This window comes from Oncorhynchus clarkii, chromosome 4 (genome assembly GCF_045791955.1).
Source record: "Oncorhynchus clarkii lewisi isolate Uvic-CL-2024 chromosome 4, UVic_Ocla_1.0, whole genome shotgun sequence".
In the NCBI taxonomy this organism is placed as follows: Eukaryota; Metazoa; Chordata; class Actinopteri; order Salmoniformes; family Salmonidae; genus Oncorhynchus; species Oncorhynchus clarkii.
The window spans coordinates 46,168,806-46,187,705 of record NC_092150.1 but is presented as its reverse complement, the minus strand read 5'-3'; the positions used below and the strand labels follow the sequence as shown (position 1 = coordinate 46,187,705).

The window sequence follows — 18,900 nt, the reverse complement described above, 5'->3', positions numbered from 1 at the left end:
CATAGTACTTCAAGGGATCATTGGATATATTTAGCCTAGTTGATGCTCAGTTCTTGTTTTTGTTTATTTTACTTTGAATCTACCGCTTCTCTGCTAACCCTCCCTTGACCATACTGTGTTCAGCTGAAGAGCCTGCAGGAGCGCGAGGCATTAGAGGGAACCCAACAGCACAGTGGTGGCGGTAGCGGCAGCCCTGCTCTCCCCTGCAGCGCAGACGAGGACCTGTTCCTGTACCCAGCTGAGACCAGCACCCTGACCGCCCTGCCCAGCGTAGCCCGTGTGGTCCACTCCAAGGCCTCCTGCACCGTCCACTGGCAGGAGAGCGGCAAGCCCCGCCCCGGCCCCAAGGAGCTGATCCCCACTGCCCAGATTCTGGGCATCCAAGGGGCCCCGCTCCTCCTCCTCCCCCGGGGGTGTGTGGCCAAACCGGGGCGGGGTGGTGGTGGTGGGGATGCTCGACGGGTAGGGGGCGAGACCCCTGTATCCACGCCTGAAGGAGGAACGTCGGGAGGAGGAGCAGGACCAGAGCACAAGAATCTGAACCAGATAACATCTCCTCCTCCTGTATGTCCTCTTCCTTCTCCTTCATCTTTGCTGCTGTTGTCTCTGGCTCAGAAACAGGAGGGTGGTGCAGCCGTGGGGCAGGTGGAAGGGGAGAAGGGGCTGGGGGGAGGACCAGGGGTAGGGAAGGCCTTGGGGGCCAAGGAAGGAGATGGGGACTCCAATTCTCAGGGCCAGGGGGGAGGTTCTTGCTCTGCTACTGAGCCGTGCAGGCATGACGAGCGGACCCCATGGGTTAATGGCAGTGACAGTGCCTCTCCAGAGAGGGACTCCCTCCCCCTGTTGGACCCCCTGGTTCCCACCACACCTCCACACACAATGGTACTGCGACAGGTTGAGGACGTCCCTCCTGACCAGGGGTGGACAGCAGCCCCAGGAAAAGAGGAGTGTGATGGAGGAGGCAGCACCCCAACCCCGGTGTCTGGCAGTCGGTCGGCCCAGCGGATCTGTGATGAGGGCTGGAGCTCGCGGCGGTCAGACAGCAACGTGACTCTGGCAGAGCTGTACCTGATGCTCGGGAAACCTGGTAAACTGCAGCTGGTGTACGAGTGGCAGCCGGCTGCTGTTGCAGCCCCGGAGCTGGGGGAGGAAGGGCTACAGGGACCAGGGCAGACATACCCACAGCTACAGTCACCACGCCCTCTGCCCCCACTCTCCACCCACCGCGTCCTGCGCTGTTTGCTCCGGCTGGTGTCATCAGAGGTCAACCCCAAACCTGTGAGTCAACACCGCCTAGTGGGGCAAATTCTTCATATCCACCGGACACATTCAAATTCTCTACACTTCGCCCGACTTGGTCACTCCTGCACTCTCCCTCATGGATTATGGATTATGGATTAAAAGTAATTGACTGATGTAAGGATTATGGTGGTAACTCTCTCTAGCCATGCTTACACCAAACATTTTAAATGCATGAAGGGGAGGGAACGAGTGCACACTTCTGGAGAAGGGTAGAGAATTGGGATGAAGACACTGTTGGAGACTTTGTAAACAGATTATGCAATGTATAGCCTTAAGTCATTTTTTTATTTGAATGTTCTCTCCCATCTTCTTTCCTCTCCTCCAGGCTCCAGAGCTGTTCTCCACAGCCACGTCTCCGGTAAAGCCATCCCAGGAGGAACAGTTCCTCACCCCCCCAGGCAAGGCCCCGGCTGTGGGGGTACGTAGCCCCAACTGTGGACGACCCCTGGGGGTCCGAGCGGCAAAGCTGATGTTACCAAACACTGGATTGTCCGGTAGCTTACCAAACTCCTCTCACAAGAAAATGCACATAAACACACAACCTACACTTATCGAAACTTCTCCAGTAACTTAAGTTTTAGGTCAGAGGACCAATTCTTGAAGTAGTGTTTTGTCTTTTACCTGTATCTTTGTAAGACATCTCATGTACACCAATACTAATTAACTGTAACCTTGGCTTTGAATCCCTCCTCAGGTCGTAACATCTCGCGGCCTCTACTGGTGTCCGGGGGGGACTCAGATGGTGGGGTGTTTGCCGTTCCAACCACCCTGCCCCCCAACAGCTCCCGACACTCCCGCATGTTCTCTCCCAACAAGGAGGCCGAGCTCGCCTTCCGACAACAGCTCAACTCCATCAGCGTAAGGACATTTTGCGTACTTTCTCCATATTGTCTTTCTCAGAAAAATAAGCTAGCTGGACTCTTCATCCCTTCTTATAATTGTATTTTCCCTCTTCAGGGATGCAAACTCACCTCTTATCAGTGATTTCCAATATACAGTGCATTCGGGTTCAGACCCCTAGATTATTTACCACATTTTGTTACGTTACAGCCTTATTCTAACATTTTATTTAATGATTATTCTTTTCTTTTTCCTCAATCGACACACAATACACCATAATGACAGAGCAAAAACAAGCTTTTGGAAATTTTGCGAATAAACAGTGTCTTGCGAAAGTATTCGGCCCCCTTGAACTTTGCGACCTTTTGCCACATTTCAAGCTTCAAACATAAAGATGTAAAACTGTATTTTTTTGTGAAAAATCAACAAGTGGGACACAATCATGAAGTGGAACGACATTTATTGGATATTTCAAACTTTTTTAACAAATCAAAAACTGAAAAATTGGGCGTGCAAAATTATTCAGCCCCTTTACTTTCAGTGCAGCAAACTCTCCAGAAGTTCAGTGAGGATCTCTGAATGATCCAATGTTGACCTAAATGACTAATGATGATAAATACAATCCACCTGTGTGTAATCAAGTCTCCGTATAAATGCACCTGCACTGTGATAGTCTCAGAGGTCCGTTAAAAGCGCAGAGAGCATCATGAAGAACAAGGAACACACCAGGCAGGTCCGAGATACTGTTGTGAAGAAGTTTAAAGCCGGATTTGGATACAAAAAGATTTCCCAAGCTTTAAACATCCCAAGGAGCACTGTGCAAGAGATAATATTGAAATGGAAGGAGTATCAGACCACTGCAAATCTACCAAGACCTGGCCGTCCCTCTAAACGTTCAGCTCATACAAGGAGAAGACTGATCAGAGATGCAGCCAAGAGGCCCATGATCACTCTGGATGAACTGCAGAGATCTACAGCTGAGGTGGGAGACTCTGTTCATAGGACAACAATCAGTCGTATATTGCACAAATCTGGCCTTTATGGAAGAGTGGCAAGAAGAAAGCCATTTCTTAAAGATATCCATAAAAAGTGTCGTTTAAAGTTTGCCACAAGCCACCTGGGAGACACACCAAACATGTGGAAGAAGGTGCTCTGGTCAGATGAAACCAAAATTGAACTTTTTGGCAACAATGCAAAACGTTATGTTTGGCGTAAAAGCAATACAGCTCATCACCCTGAACACACCATCCCCACTGTCAAACATGGTGGTGGCAGCATCATGGTTTGGGCCTGCTTTTCTTCAGCAGGGACAGGGAAGATGGTTAAAATTGATGGGAAGATGGATGGAGCCAAATGCAGGACCATTCTGGAAGAAAACCTGATGGAGTCTGCAAAAGACCTGAGACTGGGACGGAGATTTGTCTTCCAACAAGACAATGATCCAAAACATAAAGCAAAATATACAATGGAATGGTTCAAAAATAAACATATCCAGGTGTTAGAATGGCCAAGTCAAAGTCCAGACCTGAATCCAATCGAGAATCTGTGGAAAGAACTGAAAACTGCTGTTCACAAATGCTCTCCATCCAACCTCACTGAGCTCGAGCTGTTTTGCAAGGAGGAATGGGAAAAAATTTCAGTTTCTCGATGTGCAAAACTGATAGAGACACCCCAAGCGACTTACAGCTGTAATCGCAGCAAAAGGTGGCGCTGAATAATTTTGCACGCCCAATTTTTCAGTTTTTGATTTGTTAAAAAAGTTTGAAATATCCAATAAATGTCGTTCCACTTCATGATTGTGTCCCACTTGTTGATTCTTCACAAAAAAATACCGTTTTATATCTTTATGTTTGAAGCCTGAAATGTGGCCAAAAGGTCGCAAAGTTCAAGGGGGCCGAATACTTTCGCAAGGCACTGTATTAAAAATAAAAACAGAAATTCCTAATTCAGACCCTTTGCTATGAGATGTGAAATTGAGCTCAGGTGCATCCTTTTTCCATTGATTGTCCTTGATGTTTCTACAACTTGATTGGAGTGGACTGTGGTAAATTAAATTAATTGGCAATGATTTGGAAAGGCACACACCTGAAGTAGGTCCCACATTGGACAGTGCATGTCAGAGCAAAAACCAAGCCATGAGGTGAATTAAATATCCGTAGAGCTCTGAGACAGGATTGTGTAGAGGCACAGATCTGGGGAAGGGTACCAAAAAATGTCTGCAGCATTGAAGGTCCCCAAGAACACAGTGGCATTCATAATTATTAAATGGAAGAAGTTTGGAACCTCTAAGACTCTTCCTAGAGCTGGCTGCCCAGCCAAACTGAGCAATCGTTAACTGGCCTTGGTCAGGGAGGTGCCCAAGAACCCGATGGTCTTACTAACAGCGCAGAGTTCCTCTGTGGAGCTGTTTATGCTTCTGGAAGCTTTTCTCATCTCTGTAACACTCCACCAATCAGGCCTTTTATAGTAGTGGCCAGACGGAAGCCACTCCTCAGTAAAAGGCACATGACAGCCAGCTTGGAGTTTGCCAAAAGCACCTGAAGTACACTCAGACCATGAGAAACAAGATTCTCTGGTCAGATGAAACGCAGATTGAACTCTTTGGCCTAAATTCCAAGCGTTACGTCTGGAGGAAACCTGGCACCATCCCTACGGTGAAGCATGGTGGTGGCAGCAGGGGTGTTTTTGGGGTGTTTTTCAGCAGCAGGGACTGGGGAACTAGTCAGGATCGAGGCACAGATGAACGGAGCATAGTACAGAGATCATTGATGAAAACCTGCTCCAGAGCGCTCAGGACCTCAGACTGAGGCGAAGGTTTACTTTCCAACAGGACAATGACCCTAAGCACACAGCCAAGACAACGTACGAGTGGCTTCGGGATAAGTCTCAATGTCCTTGAGTGGCCTGGACTTGAACCCGGTCGAGCTTCTCTGGAGAGACCTGAAAATACCTATGCAGCAACGCTCCCCATCCAACCTGATAGAGCTTGAAAGCATCTGCAGAGAAGAATGGGAGAAACCCCCCAATACAGGTGTGCCAAGCTTGTAGCGTCATACCCAAGAAGACTTGAGTCTAATCGCTGCCAAAGGTGCTTCAACAAAGTACTGAATAAACGGTCTGAATACTTATGTTAATGTGATATTTCAGAATATTTGTAATCTTTTTTTTGCGTTGTCATTATAGGATATTGTGTGTAGATAGATGAAGAAAAACTTTCATCCATTTTTAGAATAAGGCTGTAACGTAAAATGTGTAGAAAGTCGAGGGGTCTGAGAACTTTCAGAATGCACTGTAATTATAGAACGCTTGTGGACTTATATTAAGAAGCAAAGTGGAAACAACATTTGTTGCATGTGCTGCATTAACCATGCAGACTAAACGCAAGTGTCTCGTGGTCAAGCAACAACAAATGCGCTCCTTAAGTGACGGGACAGGGCTAGGTCTGTTTGGAAAGCAGGATGGAGAGAGAAGAGAGCGAAGAGGGATGACTAAAGTAGAGGTGTAAACTATAAAAATGGATGTTACACACGGCATATCACATTTAACAAACTAAACATTCAAATACAGTTATAGAAGGTAAAGTAAAAACCCAAACTGGTTTGTGCATCAATTCCGGAATATAGTAAAATACCGCCCAGCCCAAGGAGAGACATCTGATTTTCTCATTGAATGGGTTCTGAGAAGGAGAGAGGACGCATGGAGTCTGCAACTGAGATAATCCCACTGTTCATCCAATATCACGTGTGACAGCTGTGAGCAGCCAGCCACATCCCCAAACCAGCCATTAGCCTACTCAGCTGTTTCTCTCTATCCGGTTCTTTCAGTTTTCAAATGTTATTTACTGTGATGGGGAGCTATGGTTTGCAAACAGTGATGGGGTTTCTGTTGCATTTGTTTAATTATTGGAGCAGCTTGCTGCGTGAGGAAAGTGGATACTTACAGTCAGGTCCATAAGTATTTGGAAAGTGACACCAATAAAATAATTTTGGCTCTGTACACCACCACAATGGATTTGAAAGGAAACAATCAAGATGTGCTTTAAAACTTCTTATGGCTGCAATCCCGTTAACGGGAGCAATATGACAACAGCCAGTCAAAGTGTAGGGCGCCAATATCAAAACCATCAAATCTCATAATTAAAATTCCTCAAATATACATGTTTCTCATACCATTTTAAAGCTATTCTCGTTGTTAATCCCACCACAGTGTCCGATTTCAAATATGCTTTACAGCAAAATCACCACAAACGATTGTTAGGTCACCACATAGCCACAGAAAAACACAGCCATTTTTTTTTTCAGCCAAAGAGAGGAGTTTCACAAAGCACAAATACAGATAAAATTAATCGCTAACCTTTGATGTTCTTCATCAGATGGCACTAATAGGACTTCATGTTACACAATACATGTATGTTTGTTTGATAAAGTTCATATTTATCAAAATATGAGTTTACATTGGTGCGTTACATTCACTAGTTCCAAAAACATCCAGTGATTTTGCATAGCCCCACCATTCAACAGAAATACTCGTCATAAGTGTAGATGATAATACACATGGAATTATAGATATACCTCTCCTTAATGCAACCGCTGTGTCTGATTTCAAAAAAACTTTACGGGAAAAAGAAACCCATGCAATAATCTGAGACGGCGCTCAGAAGTAAAAAATCACAATAGCCGCAATGATGGCGTCAACATAAACAAGAAAATATTCCCTTTGATGATCTACATCAGAAAGCACTCCAGGAATCCCAGGTCCACAATAAATGTTTGTTTTGTTCGAAAATGTACGTTATTTATGTCCAAATACCTTCTTTTGTTAGCGCGTTTGGTATACATATCCAAATGCTCATTCTGGTCAGCGTTACATCAGACAAAAACTTCAAAAAGTTATATTACAGGTCGAAGAAACATTTCAAACTAAGTACAGAATCAATCATTAGAATGTTAACATATAGCTTCAATAAAGTTCCAACTAGAGTATTCCTTCTTGTCTTCATGAGCAATGGAACGCAAGTGGGTACCATGAGGAATAAGCGTGATCAGAAAATGGCTGCTTCATGGACACCTGATTACATTCTGCTCTCATTCACTCCCACAACACCATAGAAGTCTCATTAAAATGTATATTATTGGTTGACATCTAGTGGAACCCCTAGGCAGTGCAACATCATTAATATCTCAAGGCGATTTCATTGGGGACTCTGGTCAATACATACAAAGCTCAGATTTCTCACTTCCTGTTTTGATTTCAACTCAGGATTTTGCCTGCCATATGAGTTCTGTTATACTCAGACATCATTCAAACAGTTTTAGAAACTTCAGAGTGTTTTCTATCCAAGGGGTTCAAAAGTAATGGGATAAACTAAAAATCATAAATTAAATTGTGAGTTTTAATACCTGGTTGCAAATCCTTTGCAGTCAATGACTGCCTGAATTCTGGAACCCTTAGACGTCACCAGATGGCGGGTTTCTTCCCAGGTGATGCTCTGCCAGGCCTTTACTGCAGCGGTCTTCAGTTCCTGCTTGTTCTTGGGGCATTTTGCCTTCAGCAAGTTTAATCCATGCTCAATTGGATTCAGGTCAGGTGGTTGACTTGGCCATTGCAGAACATTCAATTTCTTTGCCTTAGTATTGGTTTGCTTTCGCAGTGTGCTTCGGGTCATTGTCCATCTGCACTGTGAACTGCCATCCAATGAGTTTTGATGCATTTGGCTGAATCTGAGCTGATAATGTAGCCCTAAACACTTCAGAATTCATAGTGCTGCTTTTGTCAGCAGTCATATAAATAAATACAAGGGAACTAGTTCCACTGGCAGCCAGACATGCCCATGCCATAACACTACCTCCACCATGCTTCATAAATGAGGTGGAATGCTTCGGATCATGAGCCGTTCCTTCTCTTCCCATCATTCTGGTTCAAGTTGATCTTTGTCTCATCTGTCCATAGGATGTTGTTCCAGAACTGTACAGGCTTTTTTAGATGTTTTTTGGCTAACTCTATTCTGGTCTTCCTGGTTTTGAGGCTTACCAATGGTTTACATCTTGTGGTAAACGCTCTGTATGTACTCTGGTGAAGTCTTGATTTTTGACTTTGACACTGATACGCCTACCTCCTGGAGGGTGTTCTTGATCTGGCCAACTGTTGTGAAGGGGGTTTTCTTCACCAGGGAAATACTTTTTCTGTAATCCACCACAGTTGTTTTCCTTGGTCTTCCTGAGCTCACCAGTGCCTTTCTTTTTAAGAATGTACCAAATAGTTGATTTTGCCACACCTGTTGTTTTTTTTTTCTCTCTCTCTGATGGGTTTCAGATTTTTCAGCCTAATGATGGCTTGCTTCACTGGCAGTAACCGCTCTTTGGACTTCATATTGAGGGTTAACAGCTACAGATTCTAAATGCAAATGCATTTTATCTGCTTTACTTGTAAATTAACTAGTGAGGGAATAACACACACCTGGCCGTGGAACAGCTGTGAGCATCCAATTGTCCAATTACTTTTGGTACCTTAAAAAGGGGAGGACCATGTTAAAAAAATAACAAATATTTTTTTAAAGTGCTGTAATTCATACACTGTTCACCCGATTTGGATGTAAATACCCTCAAATTAAAACAGTGTGCACATTCAGCTCATATTCATTATTTAATTTCAACTCCAATATGCTGTGGTAGACAGCTACAATAATAACTTAGTCAGGTCAATAAATATTTGGACATTGAACATATTTTTTATTTTGCCTGTAAGTTTTGCCTATAAGGCCTCTTGAGTGCCACTGCCGTAGAGGAAACTGAGTACAGTAACAGTCACACTTGTCTTTACAACAGTTTAAAAAGTTTCTAGCCCAAACCCCTTTCTATCATGAATTGGTGCACCTTACATAATTTTATAAACTATGTTGCGGGCCGTTTTAAATTAAACTCTGCAAAAAGTAACAGTCAGTATTTGGTGTGGCCACCAGCTGCACTAAGTACTGCAGTGCATCTCCTCCTCATGGACTGCACCATATTTGCCAGTTCTTGCTGTGAGATGTTACCTCACTTTTCTACCAAGGCACCTGCCAGTTCCCGGACATTTCTGGGGGGAATGGCCCTAGCTGTCACCCTCTGATCCAACAGGTCTCAGACGTGCTCAATGGGATTGAGATCCGCGATCTTCGCTGGCCATGGCAGAACACTGACATTCCTGTCTTGCAGGAAATCATACACAGAACGAGCAGTATTGCTGGTGGCATTGTCATGCTGGAGGGTCATGTCAGGATGAGCCTGCATGAAGGGTACCAGGAGGGAGGAGGATGTCTTCCGTCTGTAACGCACAGTGTTGAGATTGCCTGCAATGACCAGCTCAGTCCGATGATGCTGCGACACACCGCCCCAGACCATGACGGACCTTCCACCTCCAAATCGATCCCGCTCCAGAGTACAGGCCTCGGTGTAACGCTCATTCCTTCGATGATAAACGCGAATCCGACCATCACCCCTGGTGAGACCAAACTGCGACTCGTCAGTGAAGAGCACTTTTTGCCAGTCCTGTCTAGTCCAGCGACGGTGGGTTTGTGCCGATAGGCGACGTTGTTGTCGGTGATGTCTGGTGAGGACTTGCCTTACAATAGGCCTACAAGCCCTCAGTCCAGCCTCTCAGCCTATTTCGGACACTCTGAGCACTGATGGTGGGAGTGCGCGTTCCTGGTGTAACTCGGGCAGTTGTTGTTGCCATCCTGTACCTGTCCCGCAGGTGTGATGTTCAGATGTACTGATCCTGTGCAGGTGTTACACGTGGTCTGCCACTGCGAGGACGATCAGCTGTCCGTCCTGTAGCGCTGTCTTAGGCGTCTCACAGTACGGAGATTGCAATTTATTGCCCTGGCCACATCTGCAGTCCTCATGCCTCCTTGCAGCATGCCTAAAGGACGTTCATGCAGAAAGCAGGGACCCTGGGCATCTTTCTTTTGGTGTTTTTCAGAGTCAGTTGAAAGGCCTCTAGTGTCCTACGTTTTCATAACTGTGACCTTAATTGCCTACCGTCTGTAAGCTGTTAGTCTTAACGACCGTTCCACAGGTGCGTGTTCATGAATTGTTTTTGGTTCATTAAACAAGCATGGGAAACAGTGTTTAAACCCTTTACAATGAAGATCTGGGAAGTTATTTGGATTTTTACGAATTAGTTGTGGTTTGCTCTGCACACATTTGGATGGTGCAGGAAAAATGGAAAAGGGATAGATGGCCTACTCAAAGAGATGCTTCAAAGGTAGGATACATATGCCTAATCAATGTCATTCTCAATCAAAAATATATTTTAATGGTGTTCCTTAAATTCTGTTAGCTCCCAAAAGTTTGGGACCTATGTGTGAGTGAGAGTGTAGACTATGTGTGGAAAGTTGTCTGAACAGTAGGCTAAAGATGATTTCATATAGGCCTAATCTGAGTGTAACCCTAACCCTTACTGCCACAATGAAAATGCATATCATTATACATTGGTATTCCTTCAACATTCCTCAAGTCTTGCCTAATCACAGGTAGGCCTTTTGGATATGAGCAAATCAGATATTTTCTGCAGTAGCCTTTTCTATTATACAGTAAAAAGTATGATGTTTAATCCAATGGGTTGTGTTGAGTAGAGGTGTGAATGTCGGGGAAAGGTTTCAGCACTTTGCAGAACGTATAGAAAATGTGAACAGGGTGCCTGGCAAACCTTGTGGTATCACGATTCTACTCGGTATCATGATACTTGGCCTGGTATTATGTCTTGAGTAAAAGTTGGTCTTGTGACAACCTCATTCTAAAAAAAGGCACATTTTCTCCCAGTTCACATCTTTTTCTTCACCTTTTTGGGCCCTCACCAGTTTGCATCTCTGCCTCTTACAGATGCAGTCAGACATTTTCCTGCCGAAACAAAGAAAAAACAGGAGCCGGCCACTTCGAAAGCCACTCGTGGTCCAGGTAAGTCTCATCTTCGTCTATTGTTTGGTGTACATCTTGAGATCTGAACAGATAGTTTTAATGTGAAATTGTTGTTTGTTCCTCCTCAGAGAACCCTGCTCCCCCGCACCACTGGAGACACTCCTCAACACGTCTGCTCCTTCTCCATCCTCTCCAACTCATCTGCCACTGGTATGTCAACTAACCCATACACCTAGTTAAATTATAAATTATAAAACGTGCTTTTACTTATCTAATTACATGAAGGAAGTAGTTATGTTACCCTCTCTCCCTCAGGAACAGGCTCTTTCCGGCCAATCCAGCCCCGTCTCTCTCCCTCCACCCATCCCCTCCTCCCCAGAACTCCGCCCATCACCTCTGGCCCTAGGATGTCCAGTCAGCTCTCCAGTACGTACCTCTTCTCTCTACCTGTTCAGGGCCTGAAACTAACTTTTTGGTCCACCAGCCACTGTGGCAGGTAGATTTAAGAATCTACCAGCCACTCAGATTTTTTTTTGCCAGTCCTACAAAAATTGCACACCAAAAATAATAAAACGGATGAGCATGTTTTGATGTTTCTAAAACATATGTTTTGATGTTTCTAAAACATATGTATTACTAGTAAGAAGTAATGTGGTATATTGCTTTATTATGTTTCATTGTTTGTTACTGGAGTCTTTTAACCAAAATATCAGATGAGACTGAAAATGTCACCTGCCCCTTTAAGAGGTGGAGGTTACCATGGTAACGTGACTCATGTTTGTGACTGTGAGATTAAGAGAGTTGTGACTTGTAGTTCATACTGCACCCCCTGGCTTTCTGTCCGACTCTCACATGCAACCAGAAGAACTGGTCCCAAACCCAACCACAGTCCTGCAATGTTATTTTAGGCATATGTGACACGCTCATTTTCCAGCAATGGTCCCAGTAATTTTGCGCCCTATAGGCAATATCAAAATGCGCAAAAACAACCTAAGAAATAGGTTAAATGACCTGAGATTCTCTTGTGTCCCAGTAATACAGATACCCTAATATATCAGCCAATATGCTAGGCATCGTTTGAAGAACGTGGAGTTGTCGAGACTTCCATTTTCTCTTTGAGCTACGTTTTAGGAGTGGGACTATTTTCAGACTGATACAAATATTGGTGATCAATACATATTTCTAGGCAATGCAGTAAACTATATCCTAATCATATTTAGAAAGTACATTTCCTTGGAACGATAACTGCTTCGCCGCCCATGCATAGGCTATAGAGTATGCGATTTAATTGAGACCACACTCACAACTGATCTCACACACATGGCTACTAACACTTTCTCTTGAGCTATGTTTTGCATATAGACTATAGCGTACCTTTTTTTAGGAGGACGATTTGCAAGCAGAGACAAATGAGTTGCCAATATTTATTGAAAATGAATGCTTGCTCATTATGGTAGCTTGTGTGCCTTTTTGTTTTCAATTATCACTTTTTTTTTTATTGCATCAATTTGTGAGTTGAGCACCCTCCACATTCCATTATCAATATTTATTTTGACACTGTAGTAAACTAATCATATTTAAGTTAATTTCCTTGGAAAATTAACTATTCAATTTCAATGAGACCACACATACTAGGCACACTTGATCTCACACACCCAACTCGGAGAGGTAGGCTACTGAAGTTGAAGCAGCACGTGAACAATGCGACAAAGATGAGCTTTTAATACAAATGGTAGGCTAATGCATACAAAGCAGAAAGACGACTGTTTCCAGATCCCAGTCTTCTCACTGCCTGTTCCCTAAAAACAGCTTTGTAGTGAATTTTCATTAATAATACAAAAAAGGGACCTTGAAAAATGCGAACTGCAGCGCAATGATCTGTCGGTACCTGCAGCTCTCTACCACGTCGTCTTCTCTTTTATACCAGTTGAAACTCAAACATTTAAAAACAACTTAGCTTGTGAACGAAACAATGTAAATAGCCAAGAAACACAAAAACACTTGAGTAGACTTTAGACTAACTTTTATGCCTGTGCATAAAAGTGTAGTGTTGCTGCGCATTTCAGGATTTGTGGTTCTTTGACTTTGTGCAATTAATTTACCAGCTAAGATACAAAACTGCAGAAATACTTTTGAAAACAGCTACTGCAGCATTTACACTATATATACAAACGTATGTGGATAACACTTAAAATTGGTGTATTCGGCTATTTCAGCCACACCGTTTGCGGACAGGTGTATAAAATCAAGCACACAGCAATGCAATCTCCGTAGACAAACATTGGCAGTAGAATGGCCTTGCTGAAGAGCTCAGTGACTTCCAACGTGGCACCATCATAGGATGCCACCTTTTCCAACTAGACAGTTAGTCAAATTTCTGCCCTACTAGAACCTCCCCGGTCAACTGTAAGTGCTGTTACTGTGAAGTGGGAATGTCTAATGGCAACAGCGGCTCAGCCGCAGAGTGGTAGGCCACACAAGCATACAGAACGGGACTGCCGGGTGCTGAAGCTCGTAGTGATCGGGACTGCCAAGTGTGGTCCTCGGCTGCAACACTCAGCATCGAGTTCTAAACTGCCTCCGGAAGCAACATCCGCACAATACCTATTTGTCGGGAGCTTCATAAAATGAGCTTAAGATCCCCATGTGCAATGCCAAGCGTCGGCTGGAGTGGCGTAAAGCTTGCCGCCATTGAACTCTGGAGCAGTGGAAATGCGTTCTCTGGAGTGATGAATCACAATTCTGGGTTTGGTGGATGCCAGGAGAACCCTACCTGCCCGACTGCATAAGGGTCTGGGGCTGTGTTTCATGGTTCTGGCTAGTCTCCTTTAGTTCCAGTGAAGGGAAACATTAACGCTACAGAATAAAATGACATAGACAATTCTGTGCTTCCAACTTTGTAGCAACAGTTTGGGGAAGGCCCTTTCCTGTTTCAGCATGACAATGCCCCGTGCACAAAGCGAGGTCCATAGAGAAATAGTTTGTAGAGATCGGTGTGGAAGAACTTGACTGGCCTGCACAGAGCCCTGACCTCAACTCCATCGGGATGAATTGAAACGCAGACTGCGAGCCAGGCCTAATCCTCCAACATCAGTTCCCAACCTCGCTATTGCTCTTGTGGCTGAATAAAAGCAAGTCCCCGCAGCAATGTTCCAACATCTAGAGAAAAGCCTTCTTAGGGGGGTGGAGGCTGTTATAGCAGCAACGGGGGCACCAACTCCATATTGATGCCCATGATTTTGGAATGATATTTTTGATGAACCGATGTCCACATACCTTTGGTCATGTAGTGTATATTGCTAAAAATATGATCATTTGGTTATTTGTATTCACTAATGTGAGTGTCCACCCCCCAATGTGGCTGGTGAAGTAGACCTCTTACCCACCAATGCCAAATCTACTCTCATTTGGCCGGTGGCGGGTGTTCGTTTTAAGCCCTGGTCATGTTTTTCTCTTTCACCTTTAAAAAAAAAAGAAAAATCTTATTTTAAAGCCCACCTAGGCCAGGTCCACTGATGCTGGAAATTGGCGCAAGCTAAAACATGATGGTGCAATTCATCTGTAATTAGACTATTGACAATTCAATGTGTGAGTCTTTATTTTTCCATCCAGGTGCCATTGACCTGGCAGCCAAGTCAGCAGGCATCATCCCGGGCAGCCCCTGTCGGGAGTTGGAGGCCCCCAGTCCAGACGGAAGGTCCCTCTCGACCTCTCACCCTGGAGTGGTGCATGCTAGTCCCGGTCCTCCCCAGACAGAGCTCCTTCAGCAGGCCTCCTCTGAGGTGAGTGGAACACTGAAAGAAGAGAAAGAGAAACGATGATGGAGAGATCTACCTGGGTTGTGTTCAAGATGTTTTGAAAGAGGTGCCACAGGATCTTATCTAAAAAGAGCACAGATTTTCATATTTTCTATACATTAATCTAACCCTGTATCATTCTTTCACTAACCCTCCACCAGTTTTCGCTGCAGAACGGCCTCCCCCCTCTGTCTCCAGGAGTGGCAGGTGACTCTCTCCTCTCCCCGCCCAGCGTGGCCTCTCTGCTGGACATCTCTCTCCCAGGACCCCTGGAGGAAGCCATGGCTCCTGGAGGGCCACAAACGCACATCAGTGACTCAATCATTGAGCTGGCCATCAACTCGGCACACTACGGTAAGTGAAGGGGGCATTATAAAAATATGATTTTGTACTGTTTTTGTAGTGTAGCCTGTATCTGTTTACATCTCATGTGCTGTCTCTTTCGCTCGCTCTCAGGTGATGAGGCATCCCTCTCTCCTGCCAAGCTGAATGGTAGTGAGTGCTCTAAGCTCCTACCCTGTACCTCAGTCAGCCCCTCCAGAGGCTGGATCCCTTCCCCCAGCCATGACCCTCAGTGGTACCCCAACGACTCCACTGACTCTTCATTTGGCTGCCTGCTATGTAAGACACACACACACAGTATATACGCACACGCAGCCACTATCATCAGTCTCTGGCAAAGATTTTCAATTGAACTGAACCTGATGAAGCCAATTGAAGCAGGATTACTCTGAGCCCAGAAGCATAAGCTCAACTGAGATTTAGTTTTTGTGTCGTCTCAATTTAAAACTACTTTAACCCCCCCCCCCCACACACACACACACACACACAGCAAGCCTGGTGTCCCCTGATAAGGGTAGACGAAGCTCCCTGACCCCCTCCGGCCCCTCCAGTGGAACAGCCCTCTTCGGACCAAGATTTCTGGACTGCAACTCCCATGATTCCTTTCAGTCCCGTGGCCTGCCAGACGTAGCAGAGGTAAGACCACCCCAGTAGGAAGCATATTGCTACACCCCTCCCTTGCACATTTTCACCTTTTCGTTTCCTTGATTTAAATCAAATCAAAATGTATTTGTCACATGCGCCAAATACAACAGGTGTAGACTTTACAGTGAAATGCTTACTACAAGCCCTTAACCAACAATGCAGTTAAAATTGAATTTGACCCCTTTTTCTCCCCAATTTCGTGGTATCCAATTGTTTTTACTATCTTGTCTCATCGCTACAACTCCCGTAAGGGCTCATCGCGCACCAGACGAAGGATGAAAGTCATGCGTCCTCCGATACACAACCCAACCAAGCCGCACTGCTTCTTAACACAGCGCCATCCAACCCAGAAGCCAGCCGCACCAATGTGTCGGAGGAAACACCGTGCACCTGGCAACCTTGGTTAGCGCGCACTGTGCCCGGCCCGCCACAGGAGTCGCTGGTGCGCGATGAGACAAGGATTTCCCTACCGGCCAAACCCTCCCTAACCCGGACGACGCTAGGCCAATTGTGCGTCACCCCACGGACCTACCGGTCGTGGCCGGTTACGACAGAGCCTGGGCGCGAACCCAGAGTCTCTGCTGGCGCTGCAGTACAGCTCCCTTAACCACTGCACCACCCGGGAGGCCCCAACAATGCAGTTTTAAGAAAAATACTTACTAAATAAACTAAAGTAAAAAAATAAAAGGGCAACAATTAAAAATGAGGCTATATACAGGGGGTACCGGTTAGTCGAGGTAATGTCCAGTACCAGTCAAACATTGACACACCTATTCATTCCAGGGTTTTTCTTTATTTTTACTATTTTCTACATTGTAGAATAATAGTCACATCAAAACTATGAAATAACACAAATGGAATAATTTCGTAACCAAAAAAAGTGTATATTGTCTTCAAAGTAGCCACCCTTTGCCTTGATGACAACTTTGCACACTCTTGGCATTCTCTCAACCAGCTTCACCCTGGAATGCTTTTCCAACACTCTTGAAGGAGTTCCCACATATGCTGAGCACTTGTTGGCTGCTTTTCCTTCACTCTGCGGTCCAACTCATCCCAAACCATCTCAATTGGGTTGAGGTCAGTTGATTGTGGAGACCAGGTCATCTAATGCAGCACTCCATCACTCCTTATTGGTCAAATAGCCCTTACACAACCTAGAGGTGTGTTGGGTCATTGTCCTGTTGAAAAACAAATGATAGTCCCACTAAGCGCAAACCAGATGGGATGGAGTATCGCTGCAGAATGCTGTGGTAGCCATGCTGGGTAAGTGCATTGAATTGTAAATAAATCAGTGTCACCAGCAAGGCAACATCACACCACTTCCTCCATGCTTCACGGTGGGAATCACACCTACTCTGCGTCTCAGAAAGACACGGCGGTTGGAAACAAATCTTAAATTTGGACTGATCAGACCAAAAGACAGATTTCCACCGGTCTAATGTCCATCATGCATCTTGGACCAAGCAAGTCGCTTCTTCTGTTATCCTTCAGTCGTGGTTTCTTTGCAGCAATTGAAGGACTGATTCACACAGTCTCCTCTGAACAGTTGATGTTGAGATATCTGTTACTTGAACTCTGAAGCATTTATTTGGGCTGCAATTTCTGAGGCTGGTAACTCTAATGAACTTATCCTCTGCAGCAGAGGTAACTCTGGGTCTTCCTTTCTTGTTGAGGTCCTCATGAGAGCCAGTTTCATCATAGTGCTTGATGGTTTTTGTGTCTGCATTTGAAGAAGCTTCAAGGCTGTTTCATCGTTGTCGTTGATCAGGCCTACCACCGTTGTGTCGTAGGCAAACTTAATGATGGTGTTGGAGTTGTACTTGGCCACACAGTCATGTGTGAACAGAGAGTACAGGAGGGGACTAACCCTGAGGGGCCCATGTGTTCAGCGTTGCAGATCAAATCAAATTTTATTTGTCACATACACATGGTTAGCAGATGTTAATGCGAGTGTAGCGAAATGCTTGTGCTTCTAGTTCCGACAATGCAGTAATAACCAACGAGTAATCTAGCTAACAATTCCAAAACTACTACCTTATACACACAAGTGTAAAGGGATAAAGAATATGTACATAAAGATATATGAATGAGTGATGGTACAGAGCAGCATAGGGAAGATGCAGTAGATGGTATCGAGTACAGTATATATACATATGAGTATGTAAACAAAGTGGCATAGTTTAAAGTGGCTAGTGATACATGTATTACATAAAGATGCAGTAGATGAGAGAGAGTACAGTGTATATACGTATACATATGAGATAAATAATGTAGGGTATGTAAACATTATATTAAGTAGCATTGTTTAAAGTGGCTAGTGATATATTTTACATCAATTCCCATTATTAAAGTGGCTGGAGTTGAGTCAGTGTGTTGGCAGTAGCCACTCAATGTTAGTGGTGGCTGTTTAACAGTCTGATGGCCTTGAGATAGAAGCTGTTTTTCAGTCTCTCGGTCCCAGCTTTGATGCACCTGTACTGACCTCGCCTTCTGGATGATAGCGGGGTGAACAGGCAGTGGCTTGGGTGGTTGTTGTCCTTGATGATCTTTATGGCCTTCCTGTGACATTGGGTGGTGTAGGTGTCCTGGAGGGCATGTAGTTTGCCCCCGGTGATGCGTTGTGCAGACCTCACTACCCTCTGGAGAGCCTTACGGTTGTGGGTGGAGCAGTTGCTGTACCAGGCGGTGATACAGCCCGACAGGATGCTCTCGATTGTGCATCTGTAGAAGTTTGTGAGTGCTTTTGGTGACAAGCTGAATTTCTTCAGCCTCCTGAGCCTTCAAGATGCTGTCTGTGTGGGTGGATCAATTCAGTTTGTCTGTGATGTGTACGCCGAGGAACTTAAAACTTGCTACCCTCTCCACTACTGTTCCATCGATGTGGATAGGGGGGTGTTCCCTCTGCAGTTTCCTGAAGTCCACAATCATCTCCTTAGTTTTGTTGACGTTGAGTGTGAGGTTATTTTCCTGACACCACACTCCGAGGGCCCTCACCTCCTCCCTGTAGGCCGTCTCGTCGTTGTTGGTAATCAAGCCTACCACTGTTGTGTCGTCCGCAAACTTGATGATTGAGTTGG

At 45.0% G+C, this 18,900-nt stretch overlaps 1 protein-coding gene across 1 annotated transcript in view; it reads left to right on the top strand.

Annotated features, from left to right (window-relative positions):
• LOC139406886 (protein cramped-like) overlaps positions 1 to 18,900 on the top strand; it is a 43,639-nt gene that overhangs the window by 21,943 nt on the left and 2,796 nt on the right. The window contains exons 10-19 of the mRNA XM_071150014.1: positions 124 to 1,278; positions 1,628 to 1,796; positions 1,997 to 2,160; positions 11,004 to 11,078; positions 11,168 to 11,249; positions 11,355 to 11,465; positions 14,652 to 14,821; positions 14,998 to 15,190; positions 15,293 to 15,457; positions 15,669 to 15,814. Coding sequence (XP_071006115.1) covers positions 124 to 1,278; positions 1,628 to 1,796; positions 1,997 to 2,160; positions 11,004 to 11,078; positions 11,168 to 11,249; positions 11,355 to 11,465; positions 14,652 to 14,821; positions 14,998 to 15,190; positions 15,293 to 15,457; positions 15,669 to 15,814 — 2,430 coding nt within the window. The remainder of the gene's footprint in view (positions 1 to 123; positions 1,279 to 1,627; positions 1,797 to 1,996; positions 2,161 to 11,003; positions 11,079 to 11,167; positions 11,250 to 11,354; positions 11,466 to 14,651; positions 14,822 to 14,997; positions 15,191 to 15,292; positions 15,458 to 15,668; positions 15,815 to 18,900) is intronic.